This window comes from Phocoena phocoena, chromosome 16 (genome assembly GCF_963924675.1).
Source record: "Phocoena phocoena chromosome 16, mPhoPho1.1, whole genome shotgun sequence".
Lineage (NCBI taxonomy): Eukaryota > Metazoa > Chordata > Mammalia > Artiodactyla > Phocoenidae > Phocoena > Phocoena phocoena.
This window is the reverse complement of record NC_089234.1, coordinates 45677909-45699401: the sequence shown is the minus strand read 5'-3', so window position 1 is coordinate 45699401 and position 21493 is coordinate 45677909. Positions and strand designations below refer to the sequence as shown.

General features: G+C 41.3%; 1 protein-coding gene across 10 annotated transcripts in view; it reads left to right on the top strand.

Moving 5' to 3' along the window:
• LOC136136082 (WASH complex subunit 2A-like) overlaps window positions 1–19291 on the top strand; it is a 56072-nt gene extending 36781 nt beyond the window's left edge. For 2 of the 10 annotated variants that reach the window (XM_065893951.1, XM_065893948.1), the window contains 11 exons: window positions 3154–3256; window positions 7483–7638; window positions 9344–9526; window positions 11381–11509; window positions 11638–11718; window positions 12271–12390; window positions 13373–13435; window positions 13789–14001; window positions 15601–16218; window positions 17038–17215; window positions 18947–19086. In XM_065893951.1, the coding sequence (XP_065750023.1) occupies window positions 3154–3256; window positions 7483–7638; window positions 9344–9526; window positions 11381–11509; window positions 11638–11718; window positions 12271–12390; window positions 13373–13435; window positions 13789–14001; window positions 15601–16218; window positions 17038–17215; window positions 18947–19086 (1984 nt within the window). Of the gene's footprint in view, window positions 1–3153; window positions 3257–7482; window positions 7639–9343; window positions 9527–11380; window positions 11510–11637; window positions 11719–12270; window positions 12391–13372; window positions 13436–13788; window positions 14002–15600; window positions 16219–17037; window positions 17216–18946 lie in introns of all 10 variants that reach the window. The other 8 variants (XM_065893947.1, XM_065893950.1, XM_065893955.1 and 5 more) reach the window with 6 other exon arrangements.
• Window positions 19292–21493: the final 2202 nt, after the last annotated feature.

The following is a 21493-nucleotide window of genomic DNA, read 5'->3' as shown; positions in this document are numbered from 1 at the left end:
GTGGCTCGTGGGCTCAGTAGTTGTGGCTCGCGGGCTCTAGAGCGCAGGCTCAGTAGTTGTGGCACGTGGGGCTTAGTTGCTCCGCAGCATGTGGGATCTTCCCGGACCAGGGCTCAAACCCGTGTCCCCTGCATTGGCAGGTGGATTCCTAACCACTGCACCACCAGGGAAGCCCCTGGCCAACTTCTTTTAAGACTCAGTTTAAGCCCTCTCTTTTGAGAAGCCTTCCTTAACCCAAACAGCTGAGAAAGGTAAGAAATAGGGTTAGAGTCTAAAGCAAAAATGGCTCCATCTTTAACCCCCGACCCCCAGCTCTGTTTCACTTGAGCATTTTCTACACTGTATAGAAGTTACCTATTTACGTGTGCAGCCCCTCCCTTTGCCCCCACCACACACATATGGTCACAGGTCTAGAGATCAGGAAACATGTTTCATGTGTATGTCCCAGTACCAATTACACACAATATCCAGCTTTCAGCAATGCTAGCTTTCATCAGATTCTCGAGAAAATCTTTTACAGGAAACAAGTGCAGGAGAGGATGTGGAGGAATTGGAGCCCTCACACATTGCTGGTGGGAACGTAAAATGGTGCAGCCACTTGGGAACACAGCCTAGCAGTTCCATGAAAAGTTAAACATGGAGTTGCCACATGACTCAATTTCAGTTTTTAGGAATACGCGTGAGAGAAACGTCTACCCAAAAACTTGCACGTGAATGTTTATCATAGCGTTATTCATAATAGCCAAAAAGTGGAAACAACTCAAAAGTTCATCCACTGTAGAACGGATAAATAAAATGTGTTATATCCACACAATGGACTCTTATGCAGCAATTAGAAGGGATAAAGTACAGATACATGCTTCAGTATAGATGAGCCCTGAAAATATTGTGATAATTGAGAGAAGCCAGTCACAGAAGACCACATGTATGATTCTATTTGTGTGTAATGTGCGGAAGAGATAAATCCATAGAGACAGAAAGTAGATGAGTGTTTGTCTGGGGCTGAGGGGAAAGGAGAATTGGCAGTGCCTGTGAACAGGTATGGGCTTTCACTTTAGGTTGATGGAAATATTGTGAGTTCACATCATGGTGATAGTTGCACAACTCTGTGAATATACTAACAGTCACTGAATCGCACACTACTAAGGGTAACCCTTATGGTATGTAAATTGTAACTCAAACCCGTTCTAAAAAAAGAAACAGAAGCTTTGTGACCCTAACAAAGTTGCGAAATACTGCCTTGTAAGTAGGGCACTCAAACATCCTTGCGGGTCTGGAGAGGCCTGCTTTGTGCCTGTCATTTCAGCCTGGTGATTAATAATTTTCCCTTTCACTCTCAAAAGTGTCCTGGTGTAGGCCGTAAACTCTATAGTCATCTTAATGTGTTTTGACATCTGTCCCTTTTAATGAATCAAAATACTTACTACCCCATTATTTATAATGAGAAATACTCCAGTTCACCGAGCTGCATATTTTTCTTCTGAGGACAGATCGCCACGGGATGTCCACATTTAACCAGCAGGTGCCGGAGGGTGTGGAATGAGATCCAAGGTTAAGGACTTACTGTCGTTATCTATTGTAACTATGTCCAGAAAGCTAACTAGCTTTCCTCTAGCTTAGAACTTCAGAATCTGGCATCAGATTCTTTTCTGTGGGTAGCTTGGTTTTGGTTTTGATTTTTAGAAATTGTTCAGAAAATCATGCATAAGATTTTTCTTCTGCTGTAGCAGCTTAATAAGGTTTTTGCTTTTTAGGTATCTGTTGTAGTTATTTTTGTAATATTTTGTGATCATCACTTAGTAGTCATATATTTTGGTTATAATTTGTGTACATTTTTATCAGTGTATATCCTTAAAGGCATATTAGATTTTACCTGACTGTGTATGGCTCTTTGTTTTTATAATTTCTTCAGGGTGTAGACCTAATTTTTTACTGTCCTTTAGTGTAAGTGTCCAGTGTAAGTATGCTCAACTGTTTGGTTAGTTGTGTTCCCTAGTCAGTGTGATCCTTAGGCAATTTTAAGATGTAGGCAGACATCCAATGTTAAACTAATGAATAACCTTATATTATGCTTTGTTAATAATTAAACTTAGAGAAAAGATTATGATACATATACTTATGGGTATATATGCTAATTATTTTTAGTGTAAGTAGATGGATACTGAAATGACTAGTATTATTCTTATCTAGCTAACATTGAATTTGGAATTTTCATTACTTTGATAATTCTCTAGTATGCTGCTAGTTGGGTGGTTCCTTATCACATAGTATAGAAACTAGAACATGACCCTTCTGTAATTAGAACACTTTCTATTTGGGACTGCCCATGTCCAGTGCTAGGCCTCCCTGTGTTTCTTTACTTTTATGATTCTGTTCCTTAAAAGGTCCTGATCAATATTTATTCTGGAAGACATTTATTGACTGCCCCTAGGGGCTGGTGTGGAAGCCTAGGTGAGGAGGTAGGTGAAGACAGGTGAGAGGAAGGTGGTGAGGAGAGCTGTGGCTGGATTTCAGCTGTGGTTGCCCAACATGGGGTAGAGATGGGTGAATATTGCTGTGGTGAACAGTGAAGATGAGCTTTCCCAGCTTCTTAGAGACTTTGTGTGGAGGGGATAGAATGGGATGGGTTTAGGGTTTGAAGGGAAGGCACAGAAGCCCACAGAGGCGCTTGGAAAGACATGGTTAAGTGGCTGAGGTGGCACCAGGCCACAAGTCACAGCCTGAACTAGGTTCTGGCCCTGAGATCTCTTGACAGCCACCTTCCTGACCATGCTGGAAATAGGCATTGGTGCTCCCTGGTTCTTCCTCTGCCATAGGAAATGGTGAGAGAGAATGCTACGTTTGTGAACGCTAAGTGCGCTGTGTGAGTTGGCAAAGCCAACAGCTAGTGCACCTACCTTGATCCAAAAGTAACTGACAAAGGGACAAGATGAGGAGGGCCCCGGGCTTTTACACGAGAATGCCAGACAGCGGGTGATGACTTGCTGGACACAAATTGCACCTACTTCAAAGGTTTTTCTTGCTGCAACTGTGTAAGGTCAATGGATGACTCGGGCGTTTTGGTGGTAGGTGGGTTCCTGTAGGTGTGGCCTAGAAAGAATATTGTATTTTGTAAATCACATTTGCCTTTAATTTGACTCTTTGTTTGTATAGCCAAAAGAAGACCCAGAGAGCATCTCTCCTGTTTGAAGATGATTGTGACAGTGGAAGCTCTCTGTTTGGCTCTCCTCCCGCATCTGCTCCTCCTGCAACAACGGTATTCTTAACCTGTTAGACCCAGGAAGTAACCCTGAGGTGATGTTCCATGAATACTGATGCTTCCCTCAATCAGGTCCTAAAACCTGACCTTGGAGACTGAGTCTTATGGAAAAACTCGTTTGCCTGGTTTTAGATAGACATCTTCTGGTTAGTGGTATTTTACAGACGAAGCACACGTGCAAAGCCTGGAGAAAAGGATTCCACATCACGCAGCCCCGTCAGTGTCAGTTGTAGGCGTCTGAGTCTCAACAGTAACGTGGATATACTTACTACTACTGAACTCTATACTTAGAAATGGTTAAGATAGTAAATGTTATGTTTTTTATGACAATTAAAGTTTTTTTAAAAAATTAAAAGTATGTGATGAGAAAAAAAAAGTCCATCAGTGCCTATCTAGTCTAAATAGTCTTCCAGCAGTTACATCTAAATGGCATCACTAACCATGATCGCCTAAGCTAAAAGATTTAGCAAGTCTTCATGTTTTTTATATCAAAAGGACTATTAAGAAATGAGAGGAAGGTGGCATTATGATAATATTTGTCCTGGGAACCTAGGGATACTGGAATCCTGTCTTTGGCCTGTCATTCATCCCTCCCCAACACATTCCCTATGTGGGTATATGTAAGTGTGTGCACACAGAACAAAGTGAGGCCAAGCAGCATTTTATTGCCAACTGGCAATTGCCAACAGCCCCAAAGGAAACTTTAGAGCTTCTCAGGCTAGACCCCATGGAGACCTCCTTTACCTGAGCTGGGTTAGCCTCAAAGGCCAAGAATCAAGCAGAGTCATAGCCTGCTGTTGAGGGCTTTCGACCCCAACTTCAGACCACTCTAATTGGCATGTGTTAGAGACAGAAAGACATGTAAGACAGGGAAGGAGGGATGTACCCCCCGAGATTCCCCCCATGTGGGAGCAGCCACAGAATCTAAAAAGGCAGCTCCTCCACCCTTGCTTGATGAGGAAGACTCTCTCCTTCCCACTGTGGTCATGGGTGACCATGTGCAGTCCCCGATGCCTGCACATCCCAAGGGACATTGTACCCTAAGGGGTACAGTGAAGGAGGGAAATGGCAGTTGAGGAGCCTAGAACTTCCTCTTTTCTAGAGACCCGTACCTGGCTCTTCTTCCGTATCTCCTAAATATTTTTTGTTTAAAGTTTATTTTAAATTATACAGTAATACATGGATGCCTTCTTAAAAAAGGGTTAAAACATGCATAGAGGGAGTTCCTTGGCAGTCCAGTGGTTAGGACTTGGCGATTTCATTGCCATGACCCCGGGTTCAATCCCAGCTCAGGGAACTAAGATTCTGCAAACTGCATGGTGCGGCCCCCTCATGCCCCAAAAAAGAAAGAAAGCAAAAAAAGGTAGTCAAGGTGAAAAACAAATACAAACAAATGAAAAAACATGCGTAGAGAATACGAAGTCCCCATTCCATACTCCTCCCTAGCGTAATCATTGGTAACAATGTGTTGTCAGTGCTTTTTTCATGCCTGTTTCTAGGCATTCTTGTCTTTTTTTCATTTAAATGAGATCATGTTTTACAGTTTTATGCATCTTTTTTAAAAAAAATCCTGCAGCATGTTTTTCATTTCCATAAACTCCATCTTGTTTTTTGGTTTTTTTCGATCACTATATAGTATTCCACTGAATAACTACACCAGGACATGTGTGAATATTTCTCCTTTGATGGGGTGGTCATCACTGTTTCCTGCCAGTTTGTTAGGAATGTTTCTTCCCGTCCCTACAGTCTTGTCATCTTTAGCCTTGACTATTGAGATAATTTCTTAACTGGCCTGTGAATGCTCCTTCTCTTCATCTCTCCTTGCCGCTGCCCAAGTTATCTTCTCAAAGACCACCCGGTCCTGTCATCCCTTTGTCAAGCTGAGCCTGTAGCTGAACCTACCACGCCACCTGTAATTTCATTCAAAGTAGACTCAGCTTTTCCACCTTAACTCGCCATGCACTCTTGGTGACTCATGCTGTCCCAAAATATTCCAGAGGAAGTTGTTGTCTCTTTTTTCTGGAAATATTCTTCATATTTTCAGACCCAGTAAAGGTGTTAACTTGTCCTATTCCCAGACCAGGCCCATGCCAGTTACTGATTTAGGGACTCTTTCCTCACCACGGTCCCATTAAGTGCACAGCTTGTGGTAAAAGCTTGCAGCATTGCTGCTGCTTCTGAGTGCTCATAAACTTTTCTTTGAATTACCTGTACTTGCATCTCCCTAAAGTGGCTTCTTGGTTTAGAGAGTCAGAAGATCTGAGTGGCTTTTCTTTGTAAATTATAAATAATAACTTCTACCCTGGATAAATGAGCAATAATCTAATGAATTTTGAAGGTTCTGGAAATGTAAAACTTCTTTGAAACTGTAGTAATTATGATTGTTAAATAAGACAAAAGGTCAAAAATATGCATCTTAAGTAGCAGAACAACCTGCACACCTGAGTTTTACCATTTGTGAAATTTGATCGCCTTTAGGCAACATATAAAGTATATTTTTTGTTTAGAGATCCTAGAATATTTTAAAGTAAGTTAAATACAACTCAACTGTAAACCTATCAAGAAATTAATTTCAGAATGAAGAGTCAGCTTATCTTTAGGAAGATTTAAAATCAGTAGTTTGGGTGGCATTTTCCTTGGTTTAAGGACCATAGTTATATGAAGGGAGAATTTGGTCCACTGTACATCAGTCTCGTTTTTTACCTTGATCCACTTGCATCGACATTACATATAGTTTTCAGTGAGTCCAGCACATCCCACAAAAATTTTTTCCTTTGATCACTTTGGCTTCGTTTTATTTCTTCTGAAACTCTTTTGTGGGTTTCCAGTCTTTTATTTCAAGTTCTAATGATGATGCACGGACCGTTTTCTAACGATAACTAAAAATTTGCTTACCTTATTCTTCTTATTTATTCATAGTTTTTTCTATCACAGTCAGTCATGTTCTTCTTTAGTTTCCCAAACTTGTCTACCTAACTCGATTTAGATATTGCTTCAAAGCTTACTTCCTCATATCATCTAGTCTAGTTAGTAGGATAGAGTTACTGCTTTTCTCTCAAGCATTTTTTTTTTTTGCGGTACGCAGGCCTCTCACTGTTGTGGCCTCTTCCGTTGCGGAGCACAGGCTCTGGACGCGCAGGTTCAGCAGCCATGGCTCATGGGCCCAGCCGCTCCACGGCATGTGGGATCTTCCCAGACCAGGGCACGAACCCGTGTCCCCTGCATTGGCAGGCGGACTCTCAACCACTGCACCACCAGGGAAGCCCCCTCAAGCATTTTTGATAAGTCACTTGCCCCAAGGATGCCAATAACTCTGGGCAAGTCACGTGACCTCAGTTCCCTAATCTCTGAAATCCCTGCCTCCCAGGTAAGGAACAGATGAGAGATGGGGCGAAGTGCTCACAAACTTGTGCTGAGCCCCCGCTTGATATAAAATACCGTGACTGGCCGTGGAAATATACTGCATGATCCTTTCAAATGAGTGGACAAAGAGATGTACGATAGCTATTAACGTAAATTAGGAGGAAAGTATAGTTAAGGGCTAGGTATAGACATAAATATTCTTATCAACGAAGCACCTGATACTTACTGAAGAGAACAGGAAAGCCTTCGTGGGTGACATCTGAGCTGGGCCTTGCTTGAAAGATGAGGAGGATTTGTTTCTCTAGACAGTGCAGATCAAGCATGGAAGTGTGGAAGTTTACAGTAGGTTTAAGGAATAGTGAGGATTGATGAGGTGCAGATGGATGAGGGTTATAAAGAGGGGCCAGTTGATTGTCATGTTTAGCATTTGCTTAATGCACACAGCGCAGGTTTGGGGTGAGAGATGAAGTAATCTGGTGGGTGTTTTATTTTAGCAAGACATCTCTGGATGATGTCATACAGCTGAAAGGTAAGGGGAGGGAGGCAGAGAGGAGAGACTAATGATTGGGTGGCAGAGGTTAGGATCTAAGCCATGGCACACACAAGGAGTTAACAGATGAAGGGAGACAAGTGCAGACCTTGTGATGGCAGAAAGTGTCTGCAAGTCTGAGGTAGTGGTGGTATTGCTTCTCCCTGTTTGTGCCCCCTTCACTGTCCTGTCCTGTCTCTCCCGACCCCAAAGTTTAGCTAATGCCTTAAAGAGGACTGTGCTTCTGGCTTGTTCTATACATTGCCATGCTCGTCAGGCAAACGTTTTATTTGTTTGTTTTTGAGGATGTCATTTATTCTTCTTCTGATAGAAAAAAGAGACTGTCCCTGACGTACCACCTCTGCTGTTCAGTGATGAAGAAGAGAAGGAGGCACGGTTGGGAGTGAAACCAGTGGCTAAGAAGGCTGAGAGTGCCAAAGAGTCGTCAGAATTTGGGAGAACTAGTGTGGCTGAGGAGTCAGGAAAGGTGGACTTTTTTTTTCTTGTATAATCTGATATTTTTGTCTCTCACATGTTCTTGTAAAACCCACCCACACACGCACATACCCTTACATTTTTCTACCACAGAAAACAAATGGCTCATTTGTTGAAAATTTTGAAAACACTGAAAAGTATGAAGAAGAAAATCTGTGATCCTGCCATTCAGGGAGACCTTCAACATTGCTCTTGCCTCTCCATCTCTTTTCTAGGCATATGTGCGCACACAATGATGTGCATTTTTCCCGTTTTACATTATTATGGTCATTGTGTCAGTGTCCATTTTGTCTTTCTCTGTCTCATCTCATTTTTCCTTTCGGTTTTCTCTCTGCACGTCTGTGCTTTCTGACTGGCTCTCTTCTCCATAGTCTGTTTCCCCTTGCTCTCTTCTAGTCCCACCTGTACTTAAATTACAATGACAGCTTTAAGAAGATTTTAGTTTACCAATCTTTTACATTTTCTTGATGTTGGCTGTGAATTACAGAGTGAAGTGAAATTTGGCTTTCTTCTAAAGCATTAAATTTCTTCTCCTGGGCGGGCTGTCCTCTCCTGCAGGAGGCCTGTGGATAAGGCTGCTGGCTGCATCTGGGAATCAACAGTTCTTTCAATCTCTGTCTACTTTTCCTTTTTTTCTAACTTTTCTCGTACTCTCGTGCTTGTGTGTGTTCAGCTATCTAGGTTTACTCTCTCTTCTAGGGCCTATGTGAAGAATGTTGCACATACTTTTCCTGTCAAGGCTTCTTGGGGCTACAGTGGTGCAAACATTTTACCTATACCTGAATCACTGTGTGACATTCTCTTCCTGTTGTTTCAATGTGACCTTTTCTGTGTTGCTGTAGCCCATTTTCCCCTTGAACTCTAGCTGCTTGTTGTACTGCTGTCTCCCTTGCTTGAGGATAAGCTTTTTGAGGATTGGGCCATGTTCATTTTGCTCTCCATTGCATCTGTGGTGCTTAGCTTATTACCTCGCACATAGTAGGCACTTTCAAAATTACATATTTTCTTTAAAGAAGTATATATTTCCTTCATAGTTTAACTACTTTGAAATTAGGATGCACCTCACAATCGATGGCATGTTTAATTGGGAGTTTTTTTTTTTTTCTTGGCAGTTCATACAGGAACAGTGATTCTTACAGTCAATGGTATCTTGCCTGAAAGGTGGTGCTTGTTGAATGAATAAATGTTGCATTTTATGATTATTTTAGAGATTCTTCTAATTGCATAATACAGTATAAGCCTTCTACAAGTTGTGTCCAATTCTGTCAATTAGGCCTCTCCCTTGGAGTTATGTGTTAGTTAAATACTAGGAAATATATGATCCATTTCCAGTGATTGGCATTTGTGTCATACCTGTGACTTCGAAGTTATTTATAGCTCATTACAACCTATGTGGCTCATGGTTATAACTGATATATATGTATCTTGTTTGGAAGGAGTTATAAATATAGGCTTTAAACTGATTGGAAAAAATCATCTTTGATTATGAATTATCTGTACTAGACTCTCCATTGGAGTGGCCGATCAAGAATTGGCCTAAGTGTTTTGTTACTTGGGAGTAGGTGTGATTAGCTGTCATGCCCTGAAACATGCAGGTGTGACAGTTACTGAATTAATGAGGAGCTTGGGCGGCCCCACAATAGAATTTTTGTTTCCAGGTGTTACTCATTTTTTTTCCTTACTATTTCCATTTTCAGGAAGGATCTCTGAATGTACCTACTCAGGAAGCAGCCAAGCATTCTGATTTATTTTCTGCATCATCCCCATTGGACAGAGGAGCTAAAACTAGAACCAAAACTGTTCTTAGCTTATTTGATGAGGAAGAGGATAAAACAGAAGATCAAAACAGCTTCCAAGCTCTGAAGAAAGAAGTAGGAAAGGTGAGCAAAAAGCTGTAAAGGTTCAAATCTTTAGAAGGATAAAAGAGTCTCATTTCACAGTGTCAGTTGTGTGATGTGAGTTGCTGAAGAATGGAGGGTTCCAGCTTCCTCACATTCTTACCATCACTTGTTGACTTTTTTGATAATGGCCAAGTGTTGGTGAGGATGTTGAGAAACTGGAGCCCTCATTCTTTGCTGTTAGAAATGTAAAATGGTGCTGCCACTTCAGAAATCAATTTGGTGCTTCCTCAGATTCTTAAATATAAGAGTTACCACATGACCTAGCAATTCCACTCCTAGGTATATAACCAAGAGAAATTAAAACATAAGTTCACACAAAAACTTGAATGTAATGTTCCCAACAGGTATTATTCATAATAGCCAAAAGATGGAAACAACTCAAATGTCTATCAGCTGATGAATGGATAAACACAATGTGTTTTAGCCATACAATGGAATATTATTTGGCAATATAAAGTGAATTACTGATACATGGTACAACATAGATGAACCTTGAAAACATGCTGAATGAAAGAAGCTAGTGACAAACACATTATGTATGAATTCATTTATTTGAAATGTCTTGAATAGGCAAATTCATGGAGAGAGAGAGTAGATCAGTGGTTGCCTGGGTCTAGGGAAAGAGGTGGACAGGAATGGAGAGCGACTGCTAGTAGGTTTGGAGGTTCTTTATGGGATGATGAGAATGTTCTAAATTTAGATTGTGGTGGTATTTACACAGCTTTGTGAATATATTATAAACCATTGAATTACACACTTTAAATAGGTGAATTTTATCTCAATAGAAGTATTAAAAAAAGAGAAAACAGGCGATGGGCCATAGATTGCCAATAATTTTTTATGAATCAAACTGAGGATATAGTCCATGTTGATATTTACAACAAATGTTTTATGAATTTTCTTATTATACCAGTAGGATAGCCCCATTTATAAGTGAGAGCTACACACAGTGAATATGAATAATTTGCTGTATTTTCTTCCAGTCTCTTACTGTGTTTGATTTTGTATATGATTTTCATGGTTGTAAAACTTTGAACCTTACTTGCTATGTTACACTAATTTTGATGTGTAATCAATAATAATTATTAGTTAATTTTTAATGTGACACATTTTGTCAGAAGTGAGTTTTTTTGTTTGTTTCTGTCTGTGGTTGTGATACTAAAGAAAGGGAAGAATTTTAGAATGTCAAGTCTGGGGCATTATAGTATCAAACCAAGTAATGTGATAGTAACTTTCAAATGTCAGATACCCTAGCAAACAGAAAGAACTTCTTTGGAATCTGAAGGTAGTGGGGTGGAAGGTGGATGGGCATAGGAGAAGATTGGCTGATCACACCCGTGCCAGCTCTTTGGCCTAAGATGCTGGTATGTAGAAGTTAGGTATATGTGCTTGACCGCTCTGTGTAATTTCTGGTATTAAGTCAGCTGCTGTTTCATTCTTCCCTTTGGGCATGAGATGGAGAGAACTTGTTTAACTTTATGTGTTTTCACCCCTAAAATGTTTCTCAGTATGGAACTAAGGATTGTTTTTTAAATAAACAGTTCAGATTCAGATACTACACAAAGGTTGAAAGATGATTTTTCCAGATTATGTATATGTTATCTGTTTTTGTAAATATATTCTCCACTGTTTTTAGTATCTCCAAAGTATTCCATTATGTGACTGTGTCATCCCCCTTCTGATGGGCACTCAGGCTGTGTCCAACCTTTAGCCACTATAAACAGAGCCAACAAGGAATATCTTTGTTGTTTCATCTTTGTAGCTGTATATTATTTCCTTGAGGTAAAGCCCTAGGAGTCTATAAAATACATGAACTTCCCTCTTTTTTCCTAGAGTCCTGATGCTAATGCCTGCCCCAAGAGCACAGGTGTCTTTCAGGATGAAGAGCTCCTTTTTAGTCACAAGCTTCAGAAGGACAATGACCCAGACGTTGACCTTTTCTCCGGCACCAAAAAAACCAGGGTCAGTTCCAAATGGTTCTCCATGTCATAGCTTTGTTATTATGTTAAATATTGTCTCTGTAGCTCACCTGACTCTCTTTGTAAATTGTTTTTGTTTTGGATATTGAATTTAAGTTTTTTCTATTCTAGTTGTTAGAGCCAAGTGTTGGGAGCCTGTTTGGGGATGATGAAGATGATGATCTTTTCAGCTCTGCCAAGTCGCATCCTTTGGTATCAGACTTTTATTCTCAATACTGCGGTGTGTGGGAAGGCTTCTGGGAAAGGAAATGAATGTCCCCTTATGTGACTAAGGAAAATGCTCACTAGTAAATGAACAGCAAATAATGTGCTCATGATGGTGTTCAGGTTGTCTCCATCTTATGTTTCCTAACGTTAAACTACTAACTAACCCAGGCTCTCTTACCGTATTACAAATCTGTTTGATTTTTAAGTTGTTCATTGAAAGACCAGTACATATGATATGGTGACAAAATATTCATGCTTTCAGGTGCAAAGCTGTAAATCTGAGTGTTAGGCCATGTGTGTCATTTCCCTCCCTTCCCCAGTAGATTTTTAAGTACTCTCTATTTTCTCTTTATCACTGAGAGGATGCCTGGTCCTTAGAACTCTATTTCTGAAATGCTGCCTTTAAATTTGTTTGTTCAACCCTCATTTGTGAAATGACTTTTAAAAGTCAGAAGCTATTTTCCCTTTTTGCATTGTGACTTTTCCTTAAAATTTCTAAGATATTTGACAGACTTTGGGTATTCTTTGCTTTTGAAGATCCCAGAAAAGAAGGTAGTGAAAAAAGACCACTCTGTTTCCTCTTTCAAGAACCAGAAACATCCTGAATCCACTCCAGGTATCAAAGAAAAAGGCATATGGAAATCGGAAACACCTCAGGTTAGAACTGATCTCTTTAAGGACTTTCAGCTCTTGTTTGCATTGTAGTATAGTTTAATTGCATCATACAGACCCCGGGGTCATTCAGAGTTCTCTTAATTAAGGAGAAAATAGCAACTAGACTACCTCCCTTTGTTGACTTTTTTTTTAAACCCCTGCTCATTTCTCCTCTCTCACTCCACACTGGTTCCATGAATCCATACTTATCATTATTACTTGTGGAGTACCTGCAAATTCGATTCCAAGATAGAGTTAAGGTAGGATTAAGATCTTCCCACTAGAACAACATTTCTCCCTTTGGGCTACCTTGGAGTAGGGTTCCATTAGAATTAAATATGAATTATATCCACTTTCTTGATTCCCTCTCTGTGTTATGTCTTATGAGATCATTGCTATTAGGTCTCCATCCTCAGCAGTCTTCTCTGTGGTGCTCCTCCTGAGGGCAGGGCAGGGCTAGACAGTGAGTTCTGGTCCTGGCTTACAGCTGTCCCTGGATGTCTCATTGAGGCCTCAGTGTTCTGAGCTGTGAAAATGAGGCACTAGGACTCACACATCTCCAGTGACTCAAGTCTCCGCTTCTTTTGCTTCTAGAACTAGTGCATTAGGCTTGGGTGAATTTCTGTGTGCTCTGTAATATTTGCTGTGTGAGATAACCAGCATGGTCATGTTTCCAGCTGGTCCAGTTTTGGAGCTCTGATACACTATAATTCTTATGAATCTTAATCATGATCTTTGTCTCCCTTTCCTCCATGTGTGGTCTTAAACAGCCTTCCACTTACACAACAGATAAGGAAGCACAAATGAAGTAATGTTAGTGAAATGTTTTGAGGCCCCAGGAGAGATTTGAATGCCTTTCCCATTATAGAATTATAGAAACCAACAGCTTTGTTCCATCACAGATTTATTTTCAGGCATATGTGTAATCCAAGAGACACTTTTTTATTTCCCCAATGGATTTTTAACTGCATGTAATTTCACACAGGACTCACCAGGTCCCGCTCCATTTAAAACCAAAGAGCCATCCCCTTGGATCTGGAAAATTCAAGTAATTATAACGTGTCTGGAACCTTCATTGCCAGTCTTGTGGCATCTGTAAAGTTTCTTGGGTTTTCCTTTTGTCAGCTGCTGCCAGGCGTTTTCTCATCTCTTCCCCACCCTCTGGTTGTTGCTTCCTGTGTGCTGCGTCTGTAACATCTCTTCTTTGGTCCTGTGGTGGGCACAGGGGTATAGCCCTCTGATTTAATTCTAAGACTAGATCAGGAGACTTCCCTGCCTTTCTCTTTCTCCTCTCGTACTATATATTACATACACCAAGTCTTTTGTCATGTGTCACAGTAATAAGAGTAGACTGTTGTGTTTAAGAAAACATACAGAGTAAGTTTCATTTTTCTTCTTTAGGCAAATTTAGCAATTAACCCAGCAGCCTTGCTGCCTACAGCGGCTCCCCAGATCTCTGGAATGAAGTCTGTTTTGCCAGAATTGGGCGTTCCTTCGTCTGAACCTGGGAGAATCCACAGTCTGGAAAGTATGCCCACTCTTCCTGGGAGTGGGGAGGCCGGCGTGAGTTTTGACCTTCCAGCTCAGGCAGATACCTTACACAGTGTGAACAAGGTGATGAAACCACCTTTGCTTGCTTGCCTGCTTTTTTTAAAACCAGAACAGTTTGTATGTTTCTTCCGAGTTCATCAGTTGCACACGATAGGCTGACCCCGATTCCTCATTTGAAGGAGGCGCCTCATCTTTCCTTGAGCCTCTCCGCCCTCCTTCCACCTCCCTAGCTGCCTGCCTTTGTTACATTTACATTCTGTTCAGTAGCTAGCTCACTAACTCCTGGCTGCCACCTGGAGGCCTTCTGAACACTGAGCAGATCATGTCCTTACTGTTTGCTTCCTCTGCTGTCTCCTTACTGCTCAAAGGAGGATGTTCAAGCTCCTTGCTTTGGTATTAAAGCCATTTACAGTCTGTGCTAACCGAAGCTTCCAGCTTTCCCACCAGTCGCCCCACACTGTCAGCTTAAGTCCAGTCACCAGGAACCATTCCCCAAACACATGCCCCAGCGTGCTGCTGCCATCAGCTCGTGCTGCTTCCTCTGTCAGGAATGCTCTTCCTCATCGACAGCTCTGCACAAACTTCACAGTTTCTGTGACATTCCCCTCCTGCCCCTGTCCTGGGCTCCCTCTCTGAGATCCCGTGGCAATTACAGTCCTGTCACACTGTTGAATAGGACTGTGGACTTGTGCTGGATGGACCATGACCTCTTTGAGGTTTTACTTTTATTTCAATTGGTTCTCTTTTCTTCTATCCAGTCTTCCTTCTCAAATCTTAGCTGTTATCTGAGTAATCAACAGTACCGAGGATGACCCTGCAAATACATTCATTTCAAGTGTTTCCAAACCTGTTTTACTTATGAAAAATAAAACATCCCTCCTTTCTTTTTTTTCTGTTAGCTTATTTTGTTGTTGTTAAGTTTAAATTGTTCCTGAAATAATTCGTGAAATTTTGACATAGGCAAAGTACAGTTAAATACTTTGCCTAAAGTAGCTTGTGCCTTCTTAAAACTACTTGATGGTATATGTTGGAAAAATATTACAAATACTGCATTATTGCTAATAAGTGACTCATATTTTGAGGTTATATTGAAAGTTCTGATTCCTAAGCCACATTTTTTTACATGAAATATTTAAAATTTGGATTTAGTGTTTGTTGACTTGAAGAAAAGAGCATCTGAGATTACCTTTCTGTCTTTATCATCTTATCTCCCTGTTTCTGGAGCCTGATTTTAGGCTATCCCCCAGTAAAGCTTATTGCCAGAATCCCACTGATTCTTTCTCATTTTGAAAGATACCCACATATAAACTTAGGGCAGAGAAGTAAGGGTCCAGGGAGCGCTGTGGGACACAGGACAGTGTGGCACGAGCAGTGTGGCTTCCAGTGGCAGATGAAGCCTTTTGTATCAAATTGAACAGAAATTGCCCTCAAAAGACTCAAAAATGGGGGACACTGAAGGATTAAGAATGAGTCTTAGAGTACTAGGAGCTATTAAACGCCTTTGGAAATCTTTAAGAAATAACCTCTTCTGTCTTAGATAATATCTCAGTTGAGGGGAACCTGACAACCTAACAGTATTTTGAGTTGCTGATGATTTGCTATGTTAGTTTTGAGCACCTTTTAAAAAACCATCAGGTCAGCATGTGGTTTTTGCCATTGCAGACCCGGGTCAAAGTGAGAGGGAAGCGCAGACCACAGACACGCGCAGCTCGGCGGTTGGCTGCCCAGGAGTCCAGTGAGGCTGAGGACATGAGTATCCCCAGGGGATTTGTTGCACAATTGGCAGATGGCGTCATTTCACCAGATGGTCATCAGCCACAGCCCAGGGCAGCTGGTGGAGAAGACAGCTCTGAGGAGGCCGTGGCAGCTGCCATTCCAACTTGGGCAGGTGGTCCTGTGCTTGGGACAGACAGAAACCCCTTTGTGAAATCTCTGGGTCAACCTCTTGAGGATGACCTTTTCGATTCTGGAGATATCTTTTCCAAGGGCATTGCATCTCAGTCCACGGGGAGAAGAAAAGCCAAGGTGAAGGCAGCAGACAGCCTGGCCAACCCGGCAGGGGGAAGTAAAGAAAAAAGCCCCATGTTTCCTGCTCTCAGTGAGGCAGTCAGTGATGATGATCTCTTTCAGTCTGTTAAACCAAAACCAGCAAAGAAAACAAATCCTTTCCCTCTCCTGGAAGATGAGGACGATCTCTTTACAGACCAGAAAGGCAAGAAGAATGAGTCAAAATCCAACAGTCAGCAGGATGTTATCACAAAAGCACAAGATATTTTTGAGGTAGGTAATAGGACATAACAATACATTTTTGTGCAGGGTTCTTTGTTAAGGAAAATACCTGATTGGGTCATTTGAGCCACAGATTGCATTAAACCTGTTTGGTTGCTGCCCTGTATCTACTTGCTTAGTAATTATAATTAGGTTATTTTATTAGTAACTCTGAAACCTATTCAGAAGTGGTTTTCTATTTTGTTTCTGGCCATAACCATTGATGCAAGTCTTGATTTTTATAGTTTTTATCTAGCTATTGCTGCAGTCAGCATAGATAAAGTAGCATCTCTACAGCTTGAGTGTGTAACCTCTGGTTCTTGGGGAAACAGGCCCTGGCTGGAGCTGATGATTTAACGCAAGCGGTAAGGCCTTCAGTGACACTCTTCGGGCAGATGTTTATTGAGCATCTGGGAAGTGGAAGCACAAGGTGAACTAGGACCAGTGCTCTGCTCACCAGAGCTCTCAGGGAGGGGAATTGGATATAGACAGAGCCGCATATAAATAACGTTTTCAGGTAATGTTAAGGGTCTTAAAGAAAACAACCCAGGGCAGTGGGGCAGAGTGATGGGTTGGGGTGGGAGGTGCTCCTTCAGGTAGGACTGGCAGAGAAGGGTTCTCTGTACGGCTCAAGGTTTAGCTGGGACTAGAAGAAAGAGAAGGACCATGCCAGGCAGAGATCTGGAGTAGCAATTCCCGATAGAGGGGCAGCTCACATGGCTGTTCCAGAACCCTGTGGCAGTTTGCATTTCTACAACTTGTTGAAATTAGTGTATGTAGTAAAGTAAAAACTTGATTTAAAATTGTTTTGCTTGTTTTTTGGCTTACAAGGATGATATATTTGCTACAGAAGCAATGAAAGCCTCACAAAAAACAAGAGAGAAGGAAAGAACGTTTGACTCCAACTTGTTTGATGATAACATTGATATCTTTGCTGATCTAACTGTAAAACCAAAAGAAAAGTCCAAAAAGAAAGTGGAAGCTAAGTCTATATTTGACGATGATATGGGTAAGTTTAGTTTTCTGCATATGACAGAGAGAGTCATTACTGTTCAGCGACTTGATATTTCTCCTGCTACCTTTGTCTTGACCCTTTCCTGGAAAGTGTTCCCCAGTGGGTTTCCTTTGACTTGCTATATACTCCTGAGATAGACTGAGGGTGGATAAGTAAATGGCCTAGTCATTTTGGTGAAACAGTGTTTTGTTATGATGGATATGAAGGAGTTTGAAGGAGCCCAGAGTTTGACTTTCAATTATAATTTAGCTTTTTTCTTAATGTGCCCCCTGCCAATCATCTATGACAAATCTGAACACTGATGTCATGAAAGGAGGATCAGAAACTACCCCACATGCTAAAGTAGGCTGAGGTGGCTGCCTTGGGTGTGATGCAGTTCTAGCTGGAGAGTGAGCGTTAGTGGTTCAGAGAATGGAGGGGCAGTGCAGGAGGAGAGCAGGACTGTATAGGAAAGCAGGCTGTAACTCAGACTTTACCTCTCACCAAAGATCTTCTGTGTTTGTAAACATGTTCATTTTCTCTCCATAGTATAATGTCTACTTTATTACTGGGCAAGCCAAATGCCCCATAACCCAAAATGTAGGGCTTCTGATATGTCCTGTGTTAGTGCATAGGACTCGGGCTGAGGCCATATACACTTCCTACTCCCCCACCTCCTCTCTCCCATCTGGACCTTGGGGTTAACTGGGAGAAAGCTGGTACTGCAAAGCCACACTTTTTCGACTCCCCAAGCAAGTGTGCTCTGTCTCTACCTGCTTCCCACTACAAGGTACAGAAGAGACTTTATTACAAAAAAAGTAATACATGTTATAATAGATTAATACTATTTGTAAAATGTAAAAAGTAAAAAGCTAGCCCTAGAGGTAACTATTATTGAGAGTTTGGTGTGTCCCCTTTCAGATATGGTGACAGTAATACAGGTTTGTATACATATAAACGTATACTTATTTTTTCAGTGTTTCCCCATGTCAGTACATAGAGATCTACTCCCTTGTTTTTAGTAGCTGTATACTGTTGCTTTATATTTAGCCATTAGCCTATTGAGAGTGATCTAGATTGTTTCTCCATTTTCTCTGTTACAAATGATGCCATAATCTTTAACATTTGTACATACATATCTTTATGTACACATGCTAAAATCTCAGTAGAATAGAATCCTAGCAGTAACATTACTGGGTTACTATCATTACTGAGTAAAATGAGTCATGGAGCATTAGAGTCAGTGAAACATTAAACACAAGTGTAGTCATAAAGACTTACACGCTTAGCATTTAGATGCTGCAAACAGATGCATTTATTCTGAATGAGGGTGACCTGTGTTGGATTTCCCTTTGCTTATTTTTAGTGCCTTTTCCTTTTAAAATCCAATGGGAAAAGAATGTAGAAATAAGTACAATGCATAGATGGTAGAGTCAGGGGCTGGATTGGAGATTCAGTTATCTTTCCACTTTTCCTCTTCTGCATGTGCACACACACAGCTTTGTAGCTGAGAAAATTATGCTCAGAGAGAAAATGTGACTTGTATGTGATCATAAAACTTAGTAGCAGAACCAGGACCAGAATCTAAGAGGCTTGGCTCTATCTTAGTGTTTTTTGGTATCCCATACTGTTGTCAGACTTGAGTCTTTGGTTGTTTGTGTAGATGTGTCTTAAAAGCACCCATTTTCTTGCCTATTCAGCAACTCTTTTTTGTTTTCTTTCTTTTTCTTTTTTTCCTTTTTAAAGATGATATCTTCTCCTCTGGTATCCAGGCTAAGACAACCAAACCAAAAAGTCGATCTTCACAGACAGTGCCTGAATCAAGATCTGAACAGAAGGTGTCCAACATATTTGATGATCCCTTGAACGCCTTTGGAGGCCAGTAGAGTGTACAGGGTATCCTTCAGCTACATCCTTGAGTTAATGATGCTGTCTTCTGTACTCACTGTCTTAACTGAATTATAAAAAGCATATACTGAAACAGCTAGCTCACTTCTTACCCAATGTACTTAGTATTTTTCTGTACTGGTTTTAATCATGCTTAATACTGCCAAACAGAAATAAATGTTTCACTGTTTCGTTATTGTTTTTGCTTTTTTAACCATATTTTGATTAGCCTTGGTGCGGCCATGGTTTAGGGTCATTAGAAAAGAAACCTATTTGTGCCTTTCATGGGTGGCCAGGGACTCCCAGAGGTAGCAAATGCCAGACAGATGACCAGGAGTCTTCCCTACATGTATGGGAGCCCTAACTTAGAACCAGGGCACTTGATAGAGGAAGAGGATGAGAGATTATAAACTTCATGAGTCTTTGTAATAGGAGAGGAGGTTTTCTCTCATTCCACTGAATTCTGAAGATGCCTCTATAGGTCCACTAAAGCAAGGTTTGGCAAACTGTAGTCCTCTGCTGTCTGTTTTTGTAAATAAAGTTTTATTGGAAAGAAACATACCCATTCATTTATGTATTGTCTATGGCGGTTTTCACCCTACCTCCAATGCCAGAGTTGAGTAGTTGTGTCAGAGACTGGATGGCCTACAGAGTCTAAGATATTTTCTTTGTGGCCCTTTACAGAAACAATTTGCTGACCCTTGCTCTAAGGCATCCATTTCCATTCCTTGGAGCTTTGCATTATTTTTTGAAAGGGCAGAATGAACCCAGATAATGGTAGGAAGAAGTGCTGAGGATGGAAATGTCAGCTTCTAGAGCACCACTGTTTCATAGAACTCTGCACTGATGGGAGTGTTCTACAACTGTGTTGTCCATTTTGGATGGCTGACCACCCCCCCACCTCACCCCCCGCCCTTCTAGTCTGTTTTCCTGTGCTGTGCCATCTTGCTCATGAGTATTCAATCTGTAACCGTGGCACAATCTTGTAAGCAGACCCAGTTGGCTTCACCAATTCTGAAGCCAGTAACTTCTTCCTTGGTTACTTTTAAGGTTGAATTGGGAATTACTCATAGTCAGAGATTTTGTATAGCTCTCACACATCAACTGTTTGTCCAGCTCTGCTGTGAGAATGACCCAGCAGCAGAAGAGGGTACATACTAGCTGCCTATTCCTTTTCCCTATCCCTTTAGCACATCTTCCTTCTGTCCCTTAGGTTACTTGTGTACAGTTTCCTGCTCTGAGCCCAATGTGCGATCTGACTCAGTAAGCATTTGTTAAACATGTTTTTCTTTTGGAATGATCAAATCTGCTGACCCATCATTAGGATTGATTCCAGGGAATTCAGGAGACAATAGAGTTAGAAAATAGGCAAATTGCTATTTTGAGAGGGTTGAAAGCGGGAGGGAACTTAACACTCACTGGTCCGATGGTAGGCACTTTTCATGTCAGTCTCCTTAACTCTACCAGATAGGTGTTGTCCTCATTTCACAGATGAGGCTAAAATCTGGAAGCAGAGTGGACTAGCGGAACAAGTTTGGATTTTTTTTATTGAGACCTAGATTTAAATCTGCCACTTAGAGCTGTTTGAATATAGGCAAATTGTTTCACTTTTCTTAGCTTCTGTTTCCTTCTTTGTCAAGTAGGGGTTTCAGTACCCACCTTGCAGGATTGTGATGGGACAGAATATGCAAAGATCCTTGTTAACTATCTGGCACTTGAAACATGGTAGATGATGATGGTGAGAATGAATGAACTGGCCAAGAGCTTCCAGTGTTGGAACCCAAGGCTTTAAGCTCAGCCACCTGACTCCAAAGCTCCTTCTCTCAGTTCTCCCTGACTGAGAGGGGTGGCAGGTTTTAGAAACTAAGGTTTTGCTTCAGTAAGATTCATTTCATCAAAGGCACTCATTTAAGAATTTAGCATACAAAGATAATAATCATATCTCTGTCCTCATGGGGCTCCAGTCAACGCAGTATTAGAGTTTAAGAAGGAACCAGTGGCAAGAGAGCCTGAAGATGAGTGAAAGCACAGTCCCTTATCATATACCTCAATGTATACTCAATGGTTTGTTGAATAATGGAGATAATTTGGTGGGTGGGGTCTCAGAGGAGAGTAAGAAGGGACAGGCAATGGAGATTAGGCATTGGGGTTCATTTTAGACTGGTTCTTCCGAGTCACAAGAGGATAAGTGAAGCTGCAGTGAGTAAAATAGTAGGCCAGGAGGGCTGGAAAATCTGTAAACCTTGGATTTAGAATACCTACAGGAAATGAAGATAAAAAGAAGCAGTGGGGGCCCCATGTCAGGCTGGAAGGTTTGTGTTGTCTGTTATGTTGTGCACCTGAGCTCAACAGCTTGGGAATTAGAACTGGAGGGAAAAAGGGTGGCTGGGCATAGCCGACGCTGCG